We start from the raw sequence: 18,132 nt of genomic DNA on the forward strand, positions 1-18,132 counted from the left end.
CCACTTCTTACACAGTTTTCCTACTCTTTAAGAAATAATAATAAAATATTTCCATCCAAAGAGTGCTTGAAATTGCAACCTAGGGTCTGAAGTCTGAGCACTAGCAGTAAGGCAGCTCTGAACAAGATGGGATCGTAAACCCTCAGCCTTTTACCCACTGTTCGCATCACCTGGGCATACGCACAGCCTTCTTTACCTTCTCTCAGCCACGATTTGGAATTTTAATTTTTAAAAAATAAAACCCCCTGGTTTTTTTATAAATATAAGCGTTTCTCTAGCGTAATTAACTGCAACCCAACCTCTGCGGCCAGCCCTTCCAATACCAGAACACGACGCCGGCAGCAGACAAAGACAACACCGCCTGTACGACCGAACAGGGGGGGAAGCAAAGCTCCCGGGGCTGTGGGAGAGCAGCCGCCCGGCCCCGCGGGACCTGCCCCACGGAGGGGGCGCGGGGGCAGGGGCCGGGGCGGGGGGCCGGCAGCAACTTTGGGGGCGGCGGGCACGGAGGGCGGGAGCGGAGGTGTGGGGAGGAGGAGGAGGAGGTGGAGGTGGGGGGGGGAAGGCGGCGGCGGGGCGTCACACGGGAGCCGGCGCTGCCATAAAAAAGGGCGGGAGCGGCGGAGCGGCGCATCCTTCTGGCCCGCGGTCAGAGCGGCGGCAGCGGCAGCGCGGCGGGACGACAGCGGCAGCAGGCGGGCATGGGGACGGCGCTGGCGGCGCGGCTCGGCCTGGGGCTCCTGCTCCTGGCTCTCCTCCTACCCACGCAGGTGAGCCCTGTGGAGCGGCTCGGCGTTTCCACGCCGCCGGCCCGAGGGCGAGGGACGGGGGAATCAGCCGCGCCGAGACCCTCCCTCAGCCTCCCCGTGGTGGTGGTGGGGGGGGGGGGGGGGGGGGGAGGGTTTCCTCCTGAGGAGCGGGGCGGGCGGCCGTTAGGTGCGCTGCCGCCATTTCGCCGCCCCGAGCCCGCCGGGCGGCCCGTGGGGGCGAGAGGAAGGAGCCCGGGCAGCCGCGGGTGGGCTCGGCCCGCAGCCCAGCCCAGCGCCCCCCGGGGTAGCGGTGTCGGTGCTCTGGGTTATGCCGGTCAAACTGGAGGGAAAATAAGGAAACAAACAAAAAGTTCGCCACCTTTCTTCCCGTGGGATCCTTGAGGGAAAGCCGGGGGGGGGGGGGGGCGCGATTCGCCTGTCTGCAGGCGGCCAAGCCAAGCGGGGCTCCCGGGGCGACCTGATGTTCCTAGAGGCCACCTTCTGAAAAGGGGCAATAGCACAGTAACATAAGAACAAACATCAAAGGGGTTGGTGGAGATTGTTGGAAATATTCTTCCCCCCCCCCCCCTTTGTTTGTAAGGAAGGGCATTCTCCCTTCTCCCCTGCGCTCAGTGGAGTCTTGCCCGTGGCAGTGGTGAGAGCAGGATCAGACCCTTTGGGTTACTGGTATTTATCACATGCTCGTTAAGATGATCTGTCTGGGGTCCCATCTACCGTGACGTTGTGGAACTTGGCTCCAAGCCCTTCGTCTTCCACAACAACAACAACAAAAAAAAAAAAACCCAGAAACTAGGCTTTCTGTTTAAGAAAACTTTCACAATATATAACCAAGTGTGAAACAGCGGCAGAGACTTCATATGAGGACCAAAAAAATTCCAGGGCAGGTTGGCACTTGCCTCGTATCCAGCTTGTAGGTTATTAACTCTGCAATTCATTATTGATCACTTTCGGACTGGTTTCAACAGAAACTTCCACACAGCGATTTTTATCCTGCAGTCTTAAATTGCTTCCAGCATGTTGCTGGTTGCCAAAAATCCTAACGACAAGAAGCTTTACACTATTCTGATATTTTTCTGTTGTATGCCTTTTTTTTTTTTTTTTTTTCCCAGTAGAAGACACTTATTATAAAACTGCATGAGCATTTTCTTTAATTTTAACATTGACTTCATGCCTTCAGCATCGAGGGACTATTATTATTTTTTCCTGCTAAAGAAAATTTTCTCAGTGGCACAAGAAATGAGACAATAAGGACACCTTTTATGGAGAGCATTAGTTGTTAAACTATCTGCTCCTGTTTAAAAAAATACATTTGTTTTTATTTTGACTAACTGTCAGAGCTTACCAGAAGGCTCCTGTATAATACAAGTTTGAGGCCACAGAGCTGGAGCCAAGCTTGCTAAGGTGTGCTCATTTCTGGAAAACAGTTAGGTGATTTTTGCCCTTGTTTTTCATCCTCATCTATCACATACTTTTTTTTTTTTTTTTTCTGGAAGAAAACATATTAGCTTAGCTTTGAAAGTTTTCCTGTGCATGTGTAGGAAATAGCTTGATTCTGAAGTTATGTAGGGTGCAAATTTTTATGTTCTATCCCTATAATGCAGAGTTATTGTGTGTGAGGGGGGCAATTGTATTTTTTTGATTTTGCTTTCTGTCTGCATTTTTTTAAAATTTGCTAATATTATGTGGTCTTTCCACTGCATTCCCTACTTGTGGGCTCCAACATACAGATAGGTTATGATTTCATCAAAACAGTTCCACTGTGTTAAGTTCTGCAGTTCAGTACTAACCACACCAATATAGGAGGCGAGAGAGGCTGAAATATTAAGTCCACTCACATAAGCCTCACCATTGCTTGAAAGGAATCTCCAAACCAGCCCCAGAAAAAGTATCAATACATTCCTTACTGTTGTTTGTTCATATTTTTGTTTGTGGCTTAGTCTGCAAAGACAATGAATTCATGCAGTTGTCTGAAAGTATTCTTTTTTTAACCCTGAAATTTGCCTTTGCACAGTTTTTTCATTTGCATTTTCTTTTGCTGTGGGGTTTTTTGAAACCTACTTCTCTATCTTTTGTGTTAGTGCAGAGTTTTGATAAAGTGGTAGTTATGTAACAACAGCAAAACGTTTAGAAAAATGTTAGATTTATTTCTTTAACAAATCCCATGCGTGCAATTGGAAATTTCTTTGTTCTTAACTGCACAATGAGAGGCATGAGCAATTGTTTGTATTGTGTCTGAGTACTGTGACTGAGTGATGCTACACATTGTTCATTACTAGTAATTTTTTTTCTGATTTAGGAGAAAAAAAAAAACAACCAAAAAACAAAAAACAAACCAACCCACAAAACCTCCTTTTTGTTATTTCCCCCCCACCCCCGCATTCTAGATCTACAGCGATCCCAATGGAACAAGTCCAACACCTTCAAACAATTCAAGTTCCACTTCTCTGTCAGCTGTCACAAATTCAGTGAACAATACCACCCCTCAGGGACATGGAAATTCCCTTCACTCAACCACAAGTCTTCTTTTCATTCTCTCAGTTTCTCTTCTGTATTTTTGCTGTTAAGAGACTCTGGCATGGAAATGGCTACCACTCCCCACCCAGTTTCCTGAACCATCTGAGATGGCTAGATCTCTGACCCAGCATGAAAATAAATCAGTCCAAACTCTGCATCAAACCAGCTTGGTTCCACTCCATACTCAAATTAGTACCAGTCTGATCTAGAGAAGCACTCAGTATTCTGACTTTCCAAAGCTGACCAGTGTGAAAAAACGACTTCAGCAAGGAGGTAAAACGATGAGCTCTTTCACCAAATGAGTTGGAATTGAAAAACAAGATGGAAGCAAAAAGAGACGGTATTGACAACCCCTGCTTTAAAGCTGAGAAGAAATGCAGTATCTTACAATAAGGATGGATAATAACACTCCACTAAAAAAAAAAGGCTAGAGGGTTTATCTACCTTTTAGAGTAAGGACTTGAAGAGATTTTATTTTCCATTTAAGTTCATTAAAGTCAACAGGCTCATAGAACCACTAGAAAACACAGAAGAGCTTGAATGGTTCTGTTTCTTGCATAGCCTATATGGTTATAACCTATGGGTAGTAGGATGTATGCAAAAGAAATAAAATATTGATGAAAAGGGTTTCTTCTAGATTTCATTTGTATGAAATTGTTACAAGGCTAAAATAAAATACCAAATTTTTGTAAGAATCCTCTTATTTTACTTCTGAGTCCTAACCAAATGGCTAGCCAGGCAGGGCTAGTTTTGAAATAGCTGAAAGCCACCAGTTTTCCTAAGAGTTGAATTATCTATGGTGGTAATTCAAATTTGATGTTTTACTTAAATTGTTTGTATATTAAACCATATGTGCCAGAGAAAGGAGGTGTGGAAACATTGGAAAAAGTACCAGGAGCTTTTTGTAAATGAAGTCCTGACAAAACAAAACAAAAAAGTTAATAAATAAATGTCTCTTCTTTCCCCTATTTCTCCTCCCAAATTCTAAAAATTGGTTAAGTTCTTCTTGCTCCTGGAACTTTCCTTAATTATGAAGGATTTGTGGAATCTTTAGAGTAATGTTCTAGTGCTGCTTTGTTTTTGTTTTTTTTTTTTTTGGCACAAGGTAAATAACTTAGGTTTTTTTTTTTGAAGAGTTTTAATTCTGATAGTTTACTTTAAACATGGGCTAATATTTGCGGTGGGGAGAAGGAATGGGGAGAGGAGAGCAAAACGCCAAAAATAAGAAATTAAATGATCAGGTGTTTGGAATATGAAGACTGGAGTCTTAATCTAATCCCTGAATTTAAAGGTTACCTTTGTAAATACTACTTTTTAAAATTTTTCTGAATCAAAATTGCTACACTTGCACAGATTGTTTCTGTATCATCCAACACTTTAGATAATAGTATCTGGTACTCGATCAAAGCAAGCTTTGTTGAAGAGGTTCAACTACCTTGATGATAATACTTTGTCAGAAAAAAATAATGTTGATATGATCACATGTGAGTATACATGATCATATCACTGTGTATAGCTATTTATCTTGCTATAAGATCATGTCAAACATGAGTGGCTCTTTTTTTTTTTTTTTTTTGAAATACACATCTGTCTTTCAGTTACTTTACCACCAATCCACAGTATCATATATTAATAGCAAGCTAACATTAAATTCATGTCGGTGAGTGTACATGGACATTTCCTTATGCTTATCATTTGTATCCAGTAAAATGTTAATGATTGTATTTTTGTGTTTGTGTAATTATGCTTTGATTTATTAGCTACTGATTTTCACTGGAAAAAAAAAAAACCTGTAAATAAAACAGTGGACAGGCAATGCATTCTAGATGCACTTCCAGAAACTTCTACAAAAACTTGTAACTTACCTGCATAAAGTGAATGAACTGTTGAGCAAGACGGTATATGTGATTAAAAACCTCAAGGTCTAGAAATGCTGAAGTGTAATTAGTTTTATTTCTCTAAGGTTTAGTGACACTGAGAGTCTGGATTCCACTCTGAAATGAGTGCGTGAGATTTGATTAGCATCTCTAGTAACTGTAGTAAGTTTTCCACACTTATTACAGCCTCTTCCCTTTCAAAGTATTATTATGCTTTCTTTTTAGACAAACAGAGCTTAAACAGAGTTTTCCTTTGTTTCTTACCGTGGCAGCGAGTTACTTTCCTTACAACGGCTAAAGCTGTCTTTCAGCTTCTGGTTATCAAGTATGTGAATTAACTGCTTGAGGTTTCTGACTCCCACGGACTACGTTAATATAATAAGAATATTCTAATAATACAAGTTTCACCATGCTTGATGAAGGACAGGGGCTGGAAGAGGCAGGAATTTGTGCAATATTTTGCCGAAAAGCAAAACCTGTCAGGATGAGAACTCAAAAGCAGTTAGTTCATGACATTCCGAAGTTGCGTCTTTGTTGTTTTTCAGGTACGCTCCTTTCTAAGAACCCCTAAAGGCCCGGTGCTATTCTGTGATTATCTTTGCTCACTAGATGTGGAGGAAGGCATTTAAAAAACGCCTAGCTACTTAGGCATGCTGCGCGAAGGTCTGCATTTTTCAGTGGGAAAGAGGCCCCCGGAGAGGCCTCCGGAGGGAATGCAGCGCGGCAGGCCTTTGATTGTGTTCCTTTACTTTTCCAGTAGGCTGAGCAAACCCGAGGAGCGGCAAGAGTTTATCAAAGCTCACCATTTGCCTGTACCTTGGAATCTGCAGGGAGTTTCGGAGCACATTGTTCCCTTGTTTAGCTTATATCTGAATGCTCCAGAAGAAAGCATGGAGATAAAATATTACGTCAACCATTACCTGGCTGTGTATCTTTTTAAAAAGGTAAAATTGAAAAGAGAGATATTTTCTCCAAAGAGACGGAGAACAACAAAGGCTGCAACAATGGGCCTTAATTTTGTGATGTACCAGTAAAATAAGTGAAATACAGGCATATGTTTGAAGTTAAGTTTTGCTAGATATTCGGATGAATTGGGATGGTTGGCTTAACTGATGGCATGCCTTTTTTTTTAAGTTATATTTTTGAAGCAATAGGGCCAGATTTGTGTTTTAATAGCATCTAAGCATGTTTAAAGTCTCTTGAGTTTTTGAGTTTTCACCAGACCAGATGAGCGATTTAGAAAAATGATCTGGTAACCTTTGTTCCGTTCCATTCCGTCACAGAACAATGGAATCAGTGATGAAGAAATCCACCCAGGGAAAGAGGACGTGATGGATTTATTTAACGAAATGGGAAGGTGGGAGGGAAGGGAGGAGAATGGAGCCTACGCACTTCACGACTACTTAATTTTTTTAAAATGACACCTGTAATAACTGGAACCAGCTCTTGCCTATGCCTCTCACTTTCATGAATCTGTCCAGCTGGAGTGTGTCTGGATAATATGTTATTGCAATGACTCTGAAACAATTCTGCTTCTGTTTGATGCATGGCACTGCTTTTGTTGTAAACATATGCTAGCCACCTATGTCCTGAATAAAGTACAGTGTTATTATTTGAATGAAACAGCCTAAAATGAGCACTTACAGTTTGTGTGCAGCCTACTGTTCCTTCCTTCACAACATCTTATTCTGAAGGGCCCTTAAGTTTTTTTTCAAATGGGAGTTTTCAGCTCGTTTAGAAATCCGCAGGGACTTTGAATGAACAACTTTCATTCAAGAACAGTCTCCAGAAGGTGAAGTATTTTGGGCCGGATCCAATGCTGTCATACCCGTAAGTTTCTACTAGTGGTTTCCTTGTTTTCAGCGAGATGAAGTCCCGTGCCCTGAGCCTTTCTCCAGCTGTGAGAGGCAGCGTGCAGGGTGCTGCCCGGCTCTGTCTGGGTGGAGCTGTGACAGTAGTAACATCTCAATAAAGGACTTTTCAAATGAATTCCGGATTACTTTGACAAACTATTCCCAGTTTCTAGCCTAATCCCTCGGGCATTTAGGATTTGCCTGTACAATGCAAATACTCTCGGGCTCCCCAGAGACAGCCGCGTACTCCCTGATGCCGTTAGGACAGGATTTCACACGGAGCAGTTTCTCCTGAGAGCAGTTCTTCCGCAGCGCCTCGGCCTGTCGAAGGGCTCACGAGAAGGAGCTCTTGCAGGACCTGGCTCTTTGTCATGCATCTTTCCAAGCCAGCCTTGCCCTGCACTCGGGTTACACCAGGCTCTGCAGCAGAGCTCACAATGACACCTTGTATCTGAAAGCGAGGACGTATATAAGCATGCATCTAGTAGGGACAGTTTGGAGCAATTTGCATTTTGTGTGCATTCAGGCTTCCTAGGGATTTGATTTCCCATACATGACTGAAATGATTTAGGTAGCAGGCTTTATCATCCAGCAACTTTATTGTAAGGGATACAATTGGGACCGTTTCTCGTTTTAAAGATAACTTGCATTTAAGATAACTTTGAAACAGGATCTGTCTGCTCTGCCTCTTAGCAGCACAAAGCTCTTCATTACAGAGCGCACGTTACGTTTTATGCACTGTACAGGTCTGCTGTGCCCCAACAGGTGAGGAGGCCAGTTCTGTTAAATCCATCGTTTTACCTGCAGCAGTTTAAAGAGCAGCACTGGGCTTTCTGCAATATGTGCCTTAAGACGTGATGTTTTCATCATTATGCAGTAGCCTTGGGAAAGATATTTGATCCTTACCTCGGTTATCAGCCTTCAGTTTTCCAAGTAAAGCCCTCAGCATCCTGCTTATGAATGCATAATTGCTCTGGTTTAGTCTTCATCAAAACGTCCAGAATGCATGACCTGGAGCTGAAGAAAACCCATCAATTTTATACAGCCTAACCAACATCCTAAACTAACAAAATCTCATCTATGAAGGGTCATTCAATTCTCTCTCGAATCCAGAAATACACCCTGCAATGTCTGTGCTACAAATACATGAATGAAACATTTTCAAGCTTTTCAGAAGCGACCCAAGAGTCTTTCTTTAACGCTTTCAGCTTAGCAGGAGCTATGCTTTAACAACAGATGGGTGTACAGTATAAAAATTGAGCATGCAGCAGAATTAAACCGTGGTAGCTGGGTTTTGCTGCATAAACTGAATGATCACATTCCCCCAAAATCTCTCTTGAATGACCTAGTGTGAAAGGTATTCTTTATGTGGCACAAATTATTAAAGGAAGCAACGCCCCCGTAAAGCAATTGTTCTGTTTCCCTCTTTTCAGCAGCTGTCACTGAAAACACAGCGTGGACTTTTTTTCAGGTCACTTAGTGCACACAGTTTGGACTTAAGGTCTGTGTTCATTATGCTGAAATACGTAAACTTCACGTGACAAAACCTGTATATTTCTTCCTACTGAGTTATATAAAACACAAATGGTTTTTGAGGGTTACAACTGAACTTTGAGACTGGAGGGATATATATACACAAGACTACAATAACAGATACATACTGGATGCTTGATGAGACAGGTAGGATTCAAAGCTGATGGGGTACATACAGCTAATTACAGCATTCAGAGCTGTAATAGCAAGACTGAAAAACAATTTATAAGATCAATAGAGACCATGTTTGGAAGATCCTCATTGTTTTAGAAGTGAGGGAGAATGTCTTCTGCAAGCAGATTACCTGGTAGCTCTTTAGTGCATTTTCCCTTAAGAAGCCAGTCTGGGCCGTGTCAATAGCATGAAAACAGACTCAGCGGAGTCTTTGCTTGAATACGGCAGTTTCCGTGTTTTAATGCTTCAGTACAAATAAATTTTAAAATAATGAGCCAGAAGAGTCCTTTAGCAGGACTGTGAGAGTAATGCAAAGACGTGATGGCATTATTCTGAGATATGATGATGACATTTTCTGTCATGTGTCTACTATCTATCTCTATGGGTTTTTTCAATATGTTTTCTAAAACTTGCTGGCATATAGTGTCTTTATAAGTTTCCAGTAGGAACTTCAAATTCCTTTCTAAGGCTATTCTCACTACTCCGATTTTGTTATCTTTTCTGTTTCAGGAAACTTATGGAAAACTACGTGCAACACAGCAGATTTTTTCAACTTGCAATTAGTCATTGCCTCCATTCCAAAATTCTCAGGCTTCCGTAAGGTGTGCCCTCTTGCAAAGTGCTACCAGTAAATGAGCCAATGTGAAGCGTTACTGGGATGGCAGGCTTGGGTTTTTTTCCTGCCAGTCTGTGTTTTTACTAAAATTAAAATATCAAAACAACACTCAGTCATTTTCAGGACACAATGCAAACTTCACACTAATCTAGCCCTGCTAATCTGGCACTGATCTAAGTCCTCTGCCACAGTTTCACAGTAAGCAAAACCACATTGCTAACATGGTGGAGGAACTGGATGAGAGGTAAAGCATCTGTACAAGCTCCTGTGACCTCTTGGAGATGTCAGCTTTGATCCTCAAATTTGTGATCTAATACACTAGGGATCTGTGGATCTCCTGAGGTGGATGGTAGAGGTCCGTGACTTTGATCAGTATTTCAATGTGTTTACATTTAACAGGTCTGTTCTTAGTCGGCAAAGCAGGCTGACATTGTTCAGCTTCTACTTCAGCCCTTTTTTTTCTCCTCCAGTCTCACATCAGGTGTTCCTCATTGCAGAGGCAGTCATTGCTGAGTGTCTGCAAAACTCCTACTAGGCATTAGCTACTTGTCAGCAGGTTTTACGCTGCTTTCTGTAACAGCAGTAATTAAAGTCCAGGTCTTCAAAGGTAATTTGGGGCCTGACTTCTAAATGCTATTGAAATCAGTGTCCTTGTGGGTTATAGTCTGACCGCCTTCCATGTAAAATTAGTTATATAACACTGAAAGCTTTTACAGATCTCGTGGGATCTCTGCTTGTTTTTCAGGGAATCAACAATTAAGCCCCCCTCTCTTTTTTTGTTTTGCTTGCCTGCTTGTTTGCTTCCTCTGTTATGGAACCTATGATTGCTGTGGCAGAAGGAGTGTTTGGAAATACCTTTCCATCGAGGTGGTGACGTTCATCCCCGCTACAGCCGGATGGAAGGTTTTCTGGAGTTGAGCGCTGCCTGGTTTCCACAGCCTGCCCGCACCCCTTCCACGGGGAAAAGCCTGTCCCAGGCTCCCACGGGTGGGGCTCAGCGCTGCCCCAGAGCACCCACGCTCTTTTGGTGGTTCAGCCCAGGGGTAGCTGAGAGCCTCAGTCAGGGCCCAAGTTTGGGCTTGAGCCAGTCGTTGCGCTGAAGACCCATCGACGGCTTTATACTGATTTCTGAGAAGACAGGAGGAGGGGGCTGCGTGAGAGGCTAATGAACTGGGAGCCTGGAAAATGGCATTGTCTTCCAGCTGGACACTTCACATTCGATTTCCACTGAAATACTGTATTTACTCTTACTTATCATTTACGTTATTGTAACACTATAGCTAAGTGCCTTGAGATGGTCTTGGCCCTGAAGAGCTTGCAGTCTTACGTCAAAAACGCACACAGCAGATGCGTAGACAAGGGAAAATGTGATTCCTCATAACCTCAGCACAGCCCATCAACAGGCCCCCTCTCCCCTCCTCCCCTCCAGTCTGGAGCAGGCAAGGCTCCCCTGCCTTTCCAGCCACCCTGAGGCGAGAGGGAGCTGCTGGCTGCAGAGAAGGAGCAGGGCAAACGCCCAGGGTGGGCGCTGGGATGGCAGCAGCGGGCATCACCCCGGGGCAGAAGCTGAAGCCCCGGGGCAGGGAGCACCTCCCGGCGCGCCCGCGGGGCCCGCGGCCATGGCACACACGTCTGAACTCCCCGGTCACGGGCGTAGGCAGCAGGTCGTGAGCAGGTTGAGGGAAATGATCGCTACCCTTCACTCGCCTCCCGTGCCACCACGCTCGCGGGGACGTGCCATCTGGGGACCCCGGTATGAGAGTGGACTGAGAGAGGCTGGAGGGAAGCCACAGCGGTGGTCTCGGTTCCGTAGAGTGTAATGTAGGAAAGGCTTGGGGAGCTGGGTTGGTTCCACCTGGGAAAGGGAGGAAAAAACTGGGATTTAACTGCTGTCTCGCATGACCCAAGCAGCGGGGTGGGGGGCTAGGGAAGTTGGGGGGAGGGCAGGGTTGGGATGGCAGGTAGGGTGATCTGATGGGGGGAAAAGGTGGCATCATGGAGGGACTGAAAAAAATAAAGAAAAGTCTGAAAAATTGTTATAGCAATCCCTTCAACAGAAATCTGGCGAGCCCCAAAGAAGAAGTCCTGCATCCAGTTTTGGACACTGCAGTTAGCAGATATGAACCGGTAAAATTCAGAGTAGAGCAATGAAAATCGTGAGAAGTGTAGATGGAAAAAAGCGTGAAGAGTGGATCATATTCATTTGCTAAAAGAGAAGTGGGAAGCATAATGAAACCTGCATGTAAAAGACAGATACTAAGACCTAGGGAATAGCCTGTCCTTCCTGCATGCTCTGAGAACAAGTCACACACTGAAGCATTGAACTAAATTGCTGGGGGAGCTTGTGGATGTTTCTGAAAGCATGTTGGATAAACATCATTCAGGAATAGTTGAGATCGAGCTGATTGTACCTTTGGGCAAGTGGAGGGTTGGATGGCCTCTCACAGCCCTTTTCCCACCTTTGATTCTAGGATAGCAGTATTGATGCAATCCGAGAGCACGAAGAGCACATGTTAAGTAAGAATCCATCCTTTCAACAGCAATTTTCTTCTGTGTAAAATGCCCCTCTAAACCAAATAATCTGAGTGAATAATGCTGAGTCACTCTAGTTTCCTCCTTTTATGAGTGCTGCCTCCCTGAATCAGTTGCTTGGATATTGAAAGTTCAGATGGATCCTCTGAGATTGTCAGCTGGGTAACTCAAACAAGCTTAAATGTGGTGCCTGAGTGAGACTTTACCTTTCTGTGTGCCTAGTATATCGGTCTTTGTTTCCACTGTGTTAACATAATAAATATAGTCAAAGGTTTCTGCAGGCTTGTGGGTTTATTATGTCATTTTGTCCTCTTTGGTGTCAGTTGTCAGCAGTCAAGGGAGGTTTGGAAGCATCTTTCCTCAGCTGGTGATAACAAGGCTTGTGGATTTCTTCAGCCTCAACCCATGCCTCCAGTTAGCAAATTCTAAGAACTAGAGTGTCCATTCAGGTGCTTGGAGTAGTGCTATACTGGGTGTGTTTGAAAAAGGGCTAACAGCTCCACCACAACCCTAAGCATGGGAGGCAGAAGGTGTGAAGCCACGTGCCTCTCGCACAGACAGACGTTGGTCTTCCAAGGCAGGAGGACAAATTTCACCTTCCACAGCACTCCTTGGGAGTTGGAGATCTGCAAAGTGTACGTCAAAGAGGCTGGTGTCTCCGCAGCAGATGGTAATGGATGCTGTCTGTGCCTCAGGTCTGCAGAGAAGCTTGTGTAGTGGGGGGCAAAAGGGCTGAGCAGCCAAGGGTTTGGGGGATACGGAGAAACAGTATGGCATAGCTACATAGGAATGGCAGAGTCGTTATAAGGAGAAGGGGAAATAAAGAAAGATAGACAGCCTACATGGGTAAAAGTCAGATAATTTTATTGATGATGCAGGGTGGGGATAAAGAATTGTTATCAAATGACTGTTTTACTGCTTTTGATGTTAACTTTATTGCCCTCTAATGAACAACCCCGTGGACACTGCAGCTAAGGGAATTCTGGTGCCTAACAGACACCTTTTGTGTGAGCTGAGCCTTTAGAAAGGCTCACTGTCTCTCACATAAGACAAGTGTATGTTGTTCCCACTTTCTGAATTGGGATTTTTAGAGGAGGTTTCTCTTTTCCCCAGCCCTATGTTTTCATGGGGTGAGCCGGAACTTAATTCTGTTAACCACCCTGTTAAAGCCTGTTGAGATGGGCCAGTGGGTTCCAACACATGAATTAAAGAAATGTGAAGATGCGCATGAACCATACGGTCATGTAAGCGAAAAGTCAGCTAGCCAAACTGGAAATTACGGGAGTTTTAAATATAATAAAAAAATAACCCACTTGATGGCATGGGGAAGAGGGCAAGGAAGAGAAAAGCAAGCTCAAAGAAGTTGTTTCTCAATGTCTCTCTCCTTGAAATATGCTTCTGTGTGTAGCAACACTTAAATAAAACAGTGATAAGGTGTTTGTCAAATGGCCCAAATTTACTGTGCTTGAAATTGGAAGAGGAGTTACTGAAATTTTACTAAGTGCACAGGAGACCTGGAGCTCGTAATGTACTATGAAAGCTGTGTTTATTTTGTCTAGTTTACATCTTTCAACCTTTCATTTTCTGTAGAAGGAGATAGAGTACGAATTACTTTTCAACGCAGCAAAGATTCTCTAAAGGTTACTATAGTCTCTGTAGTCCATTCAGCACATTCAGAATGCAAATTAGTTCCACATCAGAGTCTTTCTGTGAGTCTTTTCATTATAGGGGACAAGAAAAGCACTCAAATTTCTTTTTTAATTTTAGATAAAGGTGGATCAAAAAGTGGATAGAGCTCTTTATTTGTATTTTTAAGAGTTTTTTTAATACTTTTTCCTATCAAACATGAAAAGGAAAATAGTTGTATTTCAAGGTATTTGGGGACCCCTTTGAAGCAGTGAGCAAAGGAATGCTTAATACTTTGAAACTTTCTATTATTGAAACTATCAATTATTTTAACATTTTTTCAAAGGCAAAACAGGATCCTCACCAGACCAGCTTTGTGTCTCGTTTTTCTTGTTCTGACAGATTGTCTATCTCTAGTGTAATGAGAAGATGGTCAGACTAACTTAATGTTTAGCACACAATACTTTTTAATCTTCAAAATGCTTTGTGAACATCAAGCAAGCATATCAGCTTATGTTTCTCTAGTGAATACTTGTGTTGAATACAAGCAACAGATCATGACTTTTTGTAAAATGTTGTGGGAGTCATTATATGCTAGTGTTAATTTTAAAACCTGTCGAATATTAAGTAGAGCAAAATTAGGGTTTTTTGACAAACTAAACTAGGACTTGTTGGATTTCTAGTGATTAGTAATACTGTCTGCTGAAGGTTTAGTATTATTGAGGCCTTGTTTTGTAATTTCAACAAAGATTTTTGTTGAAGTCAAAGGCGGTGGCACTGAATTCTGATCAAAGCAATTGGTTTGTTATTTCCAATGTGTAGAGGTTGATTAAAGCTTTTGTGACTCCTCGCATTCTTCTTGTTCTTGCTTACATTTTACTACCGCTTTAGGATGCATCAACAGAGGTGAAAAATCTACCTAGTATATATCCTGAGCCCTGGCAAGAAATTCAGGGAACATACCACGAAAACCTAATTTCTTAGAGTTTTGTTGTAGGAAAACTTTGTTGGGGGGTTGCCTGTTCTCTAAAGAGATCTGACTTAACAGGGAATATGTAAAGGTTGCAGTGCCAGGAAGAGTGATGGAGAAGAAAAAATAGACCAGTTAATTTTTCAGTTCTTGATATCGGATACCACTAGTTGCTTATTTAATAAGACGACTCGTGAGGTGTGCAGTGGTTGGAAAAATGAAAACCTCTTCATCTCAAAGGAAGAAATAACTTGGGAAAGTCAAGGAAACTGCACCTGGAGGATTTCTAAGGAGGAGTGACATTGTTGCTTGTGTTCATATTGTTGAATAGTCAACATTTGTATGTGAGAAAAATCCAATGTTGTATAGTGGAATATAAAATGGAATGTAAAGTTCTCTGTTTATGTATTATTTGGTTTATGCGACCTTTCTTATTTTCTTCATATTTTTCATTAGAAACAATCTCCTTTTGCTATTTCATCAATTTTCTTCTCTGCTGTTCTGTTTTTAATATTAGTGATTTTTTTTTTCCCTGCAATATTCAGTGCCTTAATCTGTGTCTGGTTTTGACTCTTTTAGAACTAGCCAAAATGCTCACCCCTCCCATTCTTAAACTGTGCATGTTTCTGAGAGGCATTTTGATGATCTAGAAATTGGTACCGTATCTTAAAGATTTGTTCCCTTTCCTTTTTTTTTCCCCACTCACAGGATTTGGGGTTTTTCCCCAGACGAAGTTATTACTTTCAAAATAATTGTGTAGAATTGATCCCTTTAACAGATTTCTGTAAAAATTCTGTTATCTTCCTCTGTTTTAAAATCATAAATAGATAATACAGATGTTGAAATATTCTGAAGTTGATGAATCGTTACAAAAGCCCTGTAATTACATTTATTATTAATGGTTTTCATTAGTAAATTATTTGAGTTTACATCCAAAAGGCTTATGGTACTATATAAAAAAATATCCATTAAGTCTTAAAACATTCCTGGAAGACAAATGAGTCCTCAGACTTGTCTAGAGGTGTGAGAGAAGAACTGAGGCAAAGACTGCTTACGGGACAGGAGTGGTGAGTCAGTGGCAGAAGGAAGAACAATTCTCATGAGGCTTGACTTCTCCCCTTATGTTTCAACCATCTGAATTTTTTTGTGCAATTTTGAAAGAGCTATATCTACCTCTCGCAATGTCACAAGCATTGTTGCAGAGGGAGCAGCCTCCTTCTGCCCAGGAAAGAATGAGACAGTTGGAGAACAAGGAAACTGGGGATTTCTCTGGTCATTCCCTGAAAAACTGATCCTGGGGTCACAGAGGCTTGTGCTCAAGGTGGTGTGGGAACGTGCATCCCCTTTTGCTCAGCTCCTGGTAGACCCGCTTGCCAGAAGCTGGGGGCAGTGCTACTTGCATATACACACCTGCATTTCTGTCTGAGTTTAAGCCCGTGGTACAGCCCTGCTTTGGCAGCGCTCTCTGAACCCTTTGAATCAAGAAACATACACTGTTGTACTAACATCAGATAGCACTGACCTGTGACTAGAAAAAGGAGAGAGAAATGAAGTCACTGGAACGAAATGTGTCAGTTATCCTGGATGTGCAATTTTTTTTCTTTTGATAACAGAGAGATGTTCAAAAGACCTTGTTTGGGGTGCTTTCTACCCACCTTGGCACTGGAACGCTGAATATCTTCCAGTTAATCACTAATTCGCTAGAGCAAAAATCAACATCTACTATTCTGTAGAGCTCAGATGCCTGAGCCATGAATGGCTTCTGCTAATGGCATGATCTTTAATCTTACAAATCAGAAGTTTGCACTGATCCATGGGAGTAAGAGGGAAGGACAAATTACATGTTAGATACTGCACCTTGCTGATGGGCAGAGTAGTACTTCCTTGTAGTGCGGAGACTATTTTTTTGGTGAGGTTTTTTTGGTTTTTTTTTTTGGTGAATAATATCCTGGATGACAGCGAGAAGTCGGGTACCGACACTGAATTAAGGATATAAAAGACTCTTTGGCGCATAGTTGCTTTTTGCACCTTCTAGACTGGAAGCTTCTGTTTCTTTTTTCAATTCATCATGTTAGAGCAGCTTACCTCTGATGTTGGAGCTTAAGCAAATGATAAAACACAGCCTTTGAGCTGCTTTCCTCCCAGGAATCTCACTTTGCATCTGTTCGTGGAGGAGGAGAAATTTCACTGTCGCTAATGGTGTCACTCTGCTTCAGGTGGGGGTAGAATTATTCACCTGCTATTTCCTCCTGAAAGCAAGATCCTTTGATCAGGTGAAGTAGTAGCAGCATTTCTTGGGGGTGTGGAAGTAGTGTTCTACAGGAATTGGACTATCTTCTACTGAACCTAACAATTTCTTTTACTTTCCGATGTTGGACTGCAGTCACGCTACTCAAACAGTTCTGTGACTAGCCAAGGTGACACTAGGAGCACTGCACAGGGATTACAACCCGGTTACTTGTTGCATGAACATCAAACGAAATGCCCCTGCTGCAAAAACCTTACACTTGAAGAAGCTGCTCTTCAAGTGCCGTTGCTGTTTTGGGGCAGATACCTGCCTTTTTGTACCTCATTGTTCATTTTCACTTGTTAAATTTAATCTCAGTCCCTCACGTATGGCAGATTTTTCTGTCAGAATTATCAAATGGATATTCTTGATTTTTTTTTCCCCCTTAGGCTCACCATATTCTACCAGAAGGGTGGTGTTGTGAACGGGAATAATCCCTTTGCTTGGAAAACTATGACGTGTCCAGGCATCCGGTCTCAGCTCTGGGCAGCGTGAAAAACCTCAGAAAACTTCAGCACCTCTTCAGTTGCTGCCTTCTTGTGTTTCACTGCTGGAAGTCAGTCCTTCAGTCAGTGACACCCGTCCACTGCTTTGTTTTATTGCAAACTGTTTGAGGACACTAAAGGTGACGAAGCTCTTCTCAGACGGCTGCTGAGCATCGCTCCCGGTAACCCCTCTCGGTTGTGTGCACGTGCATAAATACGCAGTGCTGTCTGAAGCGGGGGGACGTTCTCCTGCAGTGCTCCCAGCCGGGGCAGCTCCAGCAGCACCTACAAGCGTGAGAGCCACGGCTGCAGCTCGCTCCGAGCCCCGGGGTGCCCGCTGCAGGGTGCCCGAGCTGCGCGGCTCCCTTCTGCAGGTGGATGCTCTGCTCTCAGACCGGCTGCGGTGTCTGTGAGGAACTGCCAGAGGTCCTTCTCCCTGCGCACGTGTTGGAGGGCGTGCGTGCATCTGATAAGGGGAACTGAGAGGCCAGCGCACCCGAACGGTGGCAGAACGAAGGGAAAGTTCATTTTCCCAGAAATGCTCTCCCGTTGCCCGCCTGAGGGCCCAAAGAGGACTTCGCACACACAAGAGCTAAAGGGAAAAGAAGAGACTGTTAAATTGTACCAATCCAGTTAAGTCTGACCTTTCTTTTTTTCGCAAGGAAAATTATTTGGGTTTAATTGTTTTGATGGAGTAATTTCTTATCAATTCTTTCCTCTCAATTTGTTTCCCTGCCCTCAATCCAAAATACAGCTAACTCACTACTTCAAGTGGGAAATCTTTTTAGAATAAATCAACAATCTATGAGATACAAAGTAATCTGTTTGTGCATCATCTTTGACTTGAAAGTATAAATAATTTTCTCTTGGAATCTAGCTTCACCCTTTTGGGCTG

General features: G+C 43.1%; 1 protein-coding gene across 1 annotated transcript; it reads left to right on the forward strand.

Moving 5' to 3' along the window:
* The first annotated feature begins 582 nt into the window (after positions 1 to 582).
* Positions 583 to 6,784, forward strand: CD24 (CD24 molecule). The gene is made up of 2 exons (XM_042803583.1): positions 583 to 770; positions 3,155 to 6,784. Exons 1-2 carry the CDS (start codon positions 702 to 704, stop codon positions 3,332 to 3,334), a joined length of 249 nt encoding a protein of 82 aa, XP_042659517.1. The 5' UTR covers positions 583 to 701; the 3' UTR covers positions 3,335 to 6,784.
* Positions 6,785 to 18,132: the final 11,348 nt, after the last annotated feature.

The sequence above is a fragment of the Tyto alba genome, unplaced genomic scaffold (assembly GCF_018691265.1).
Source record: "Tyto alba isolate M040663 unplaced genomic scaffold, T.alba_DEE_v4.0 Super-Scaffold_40, whole genome shotgun sequence".
NCBI lineage: Eukaryota > Metazoa > Chordata > Aves > Strigiformes > Tytonidae > Tyto > Tyto alba.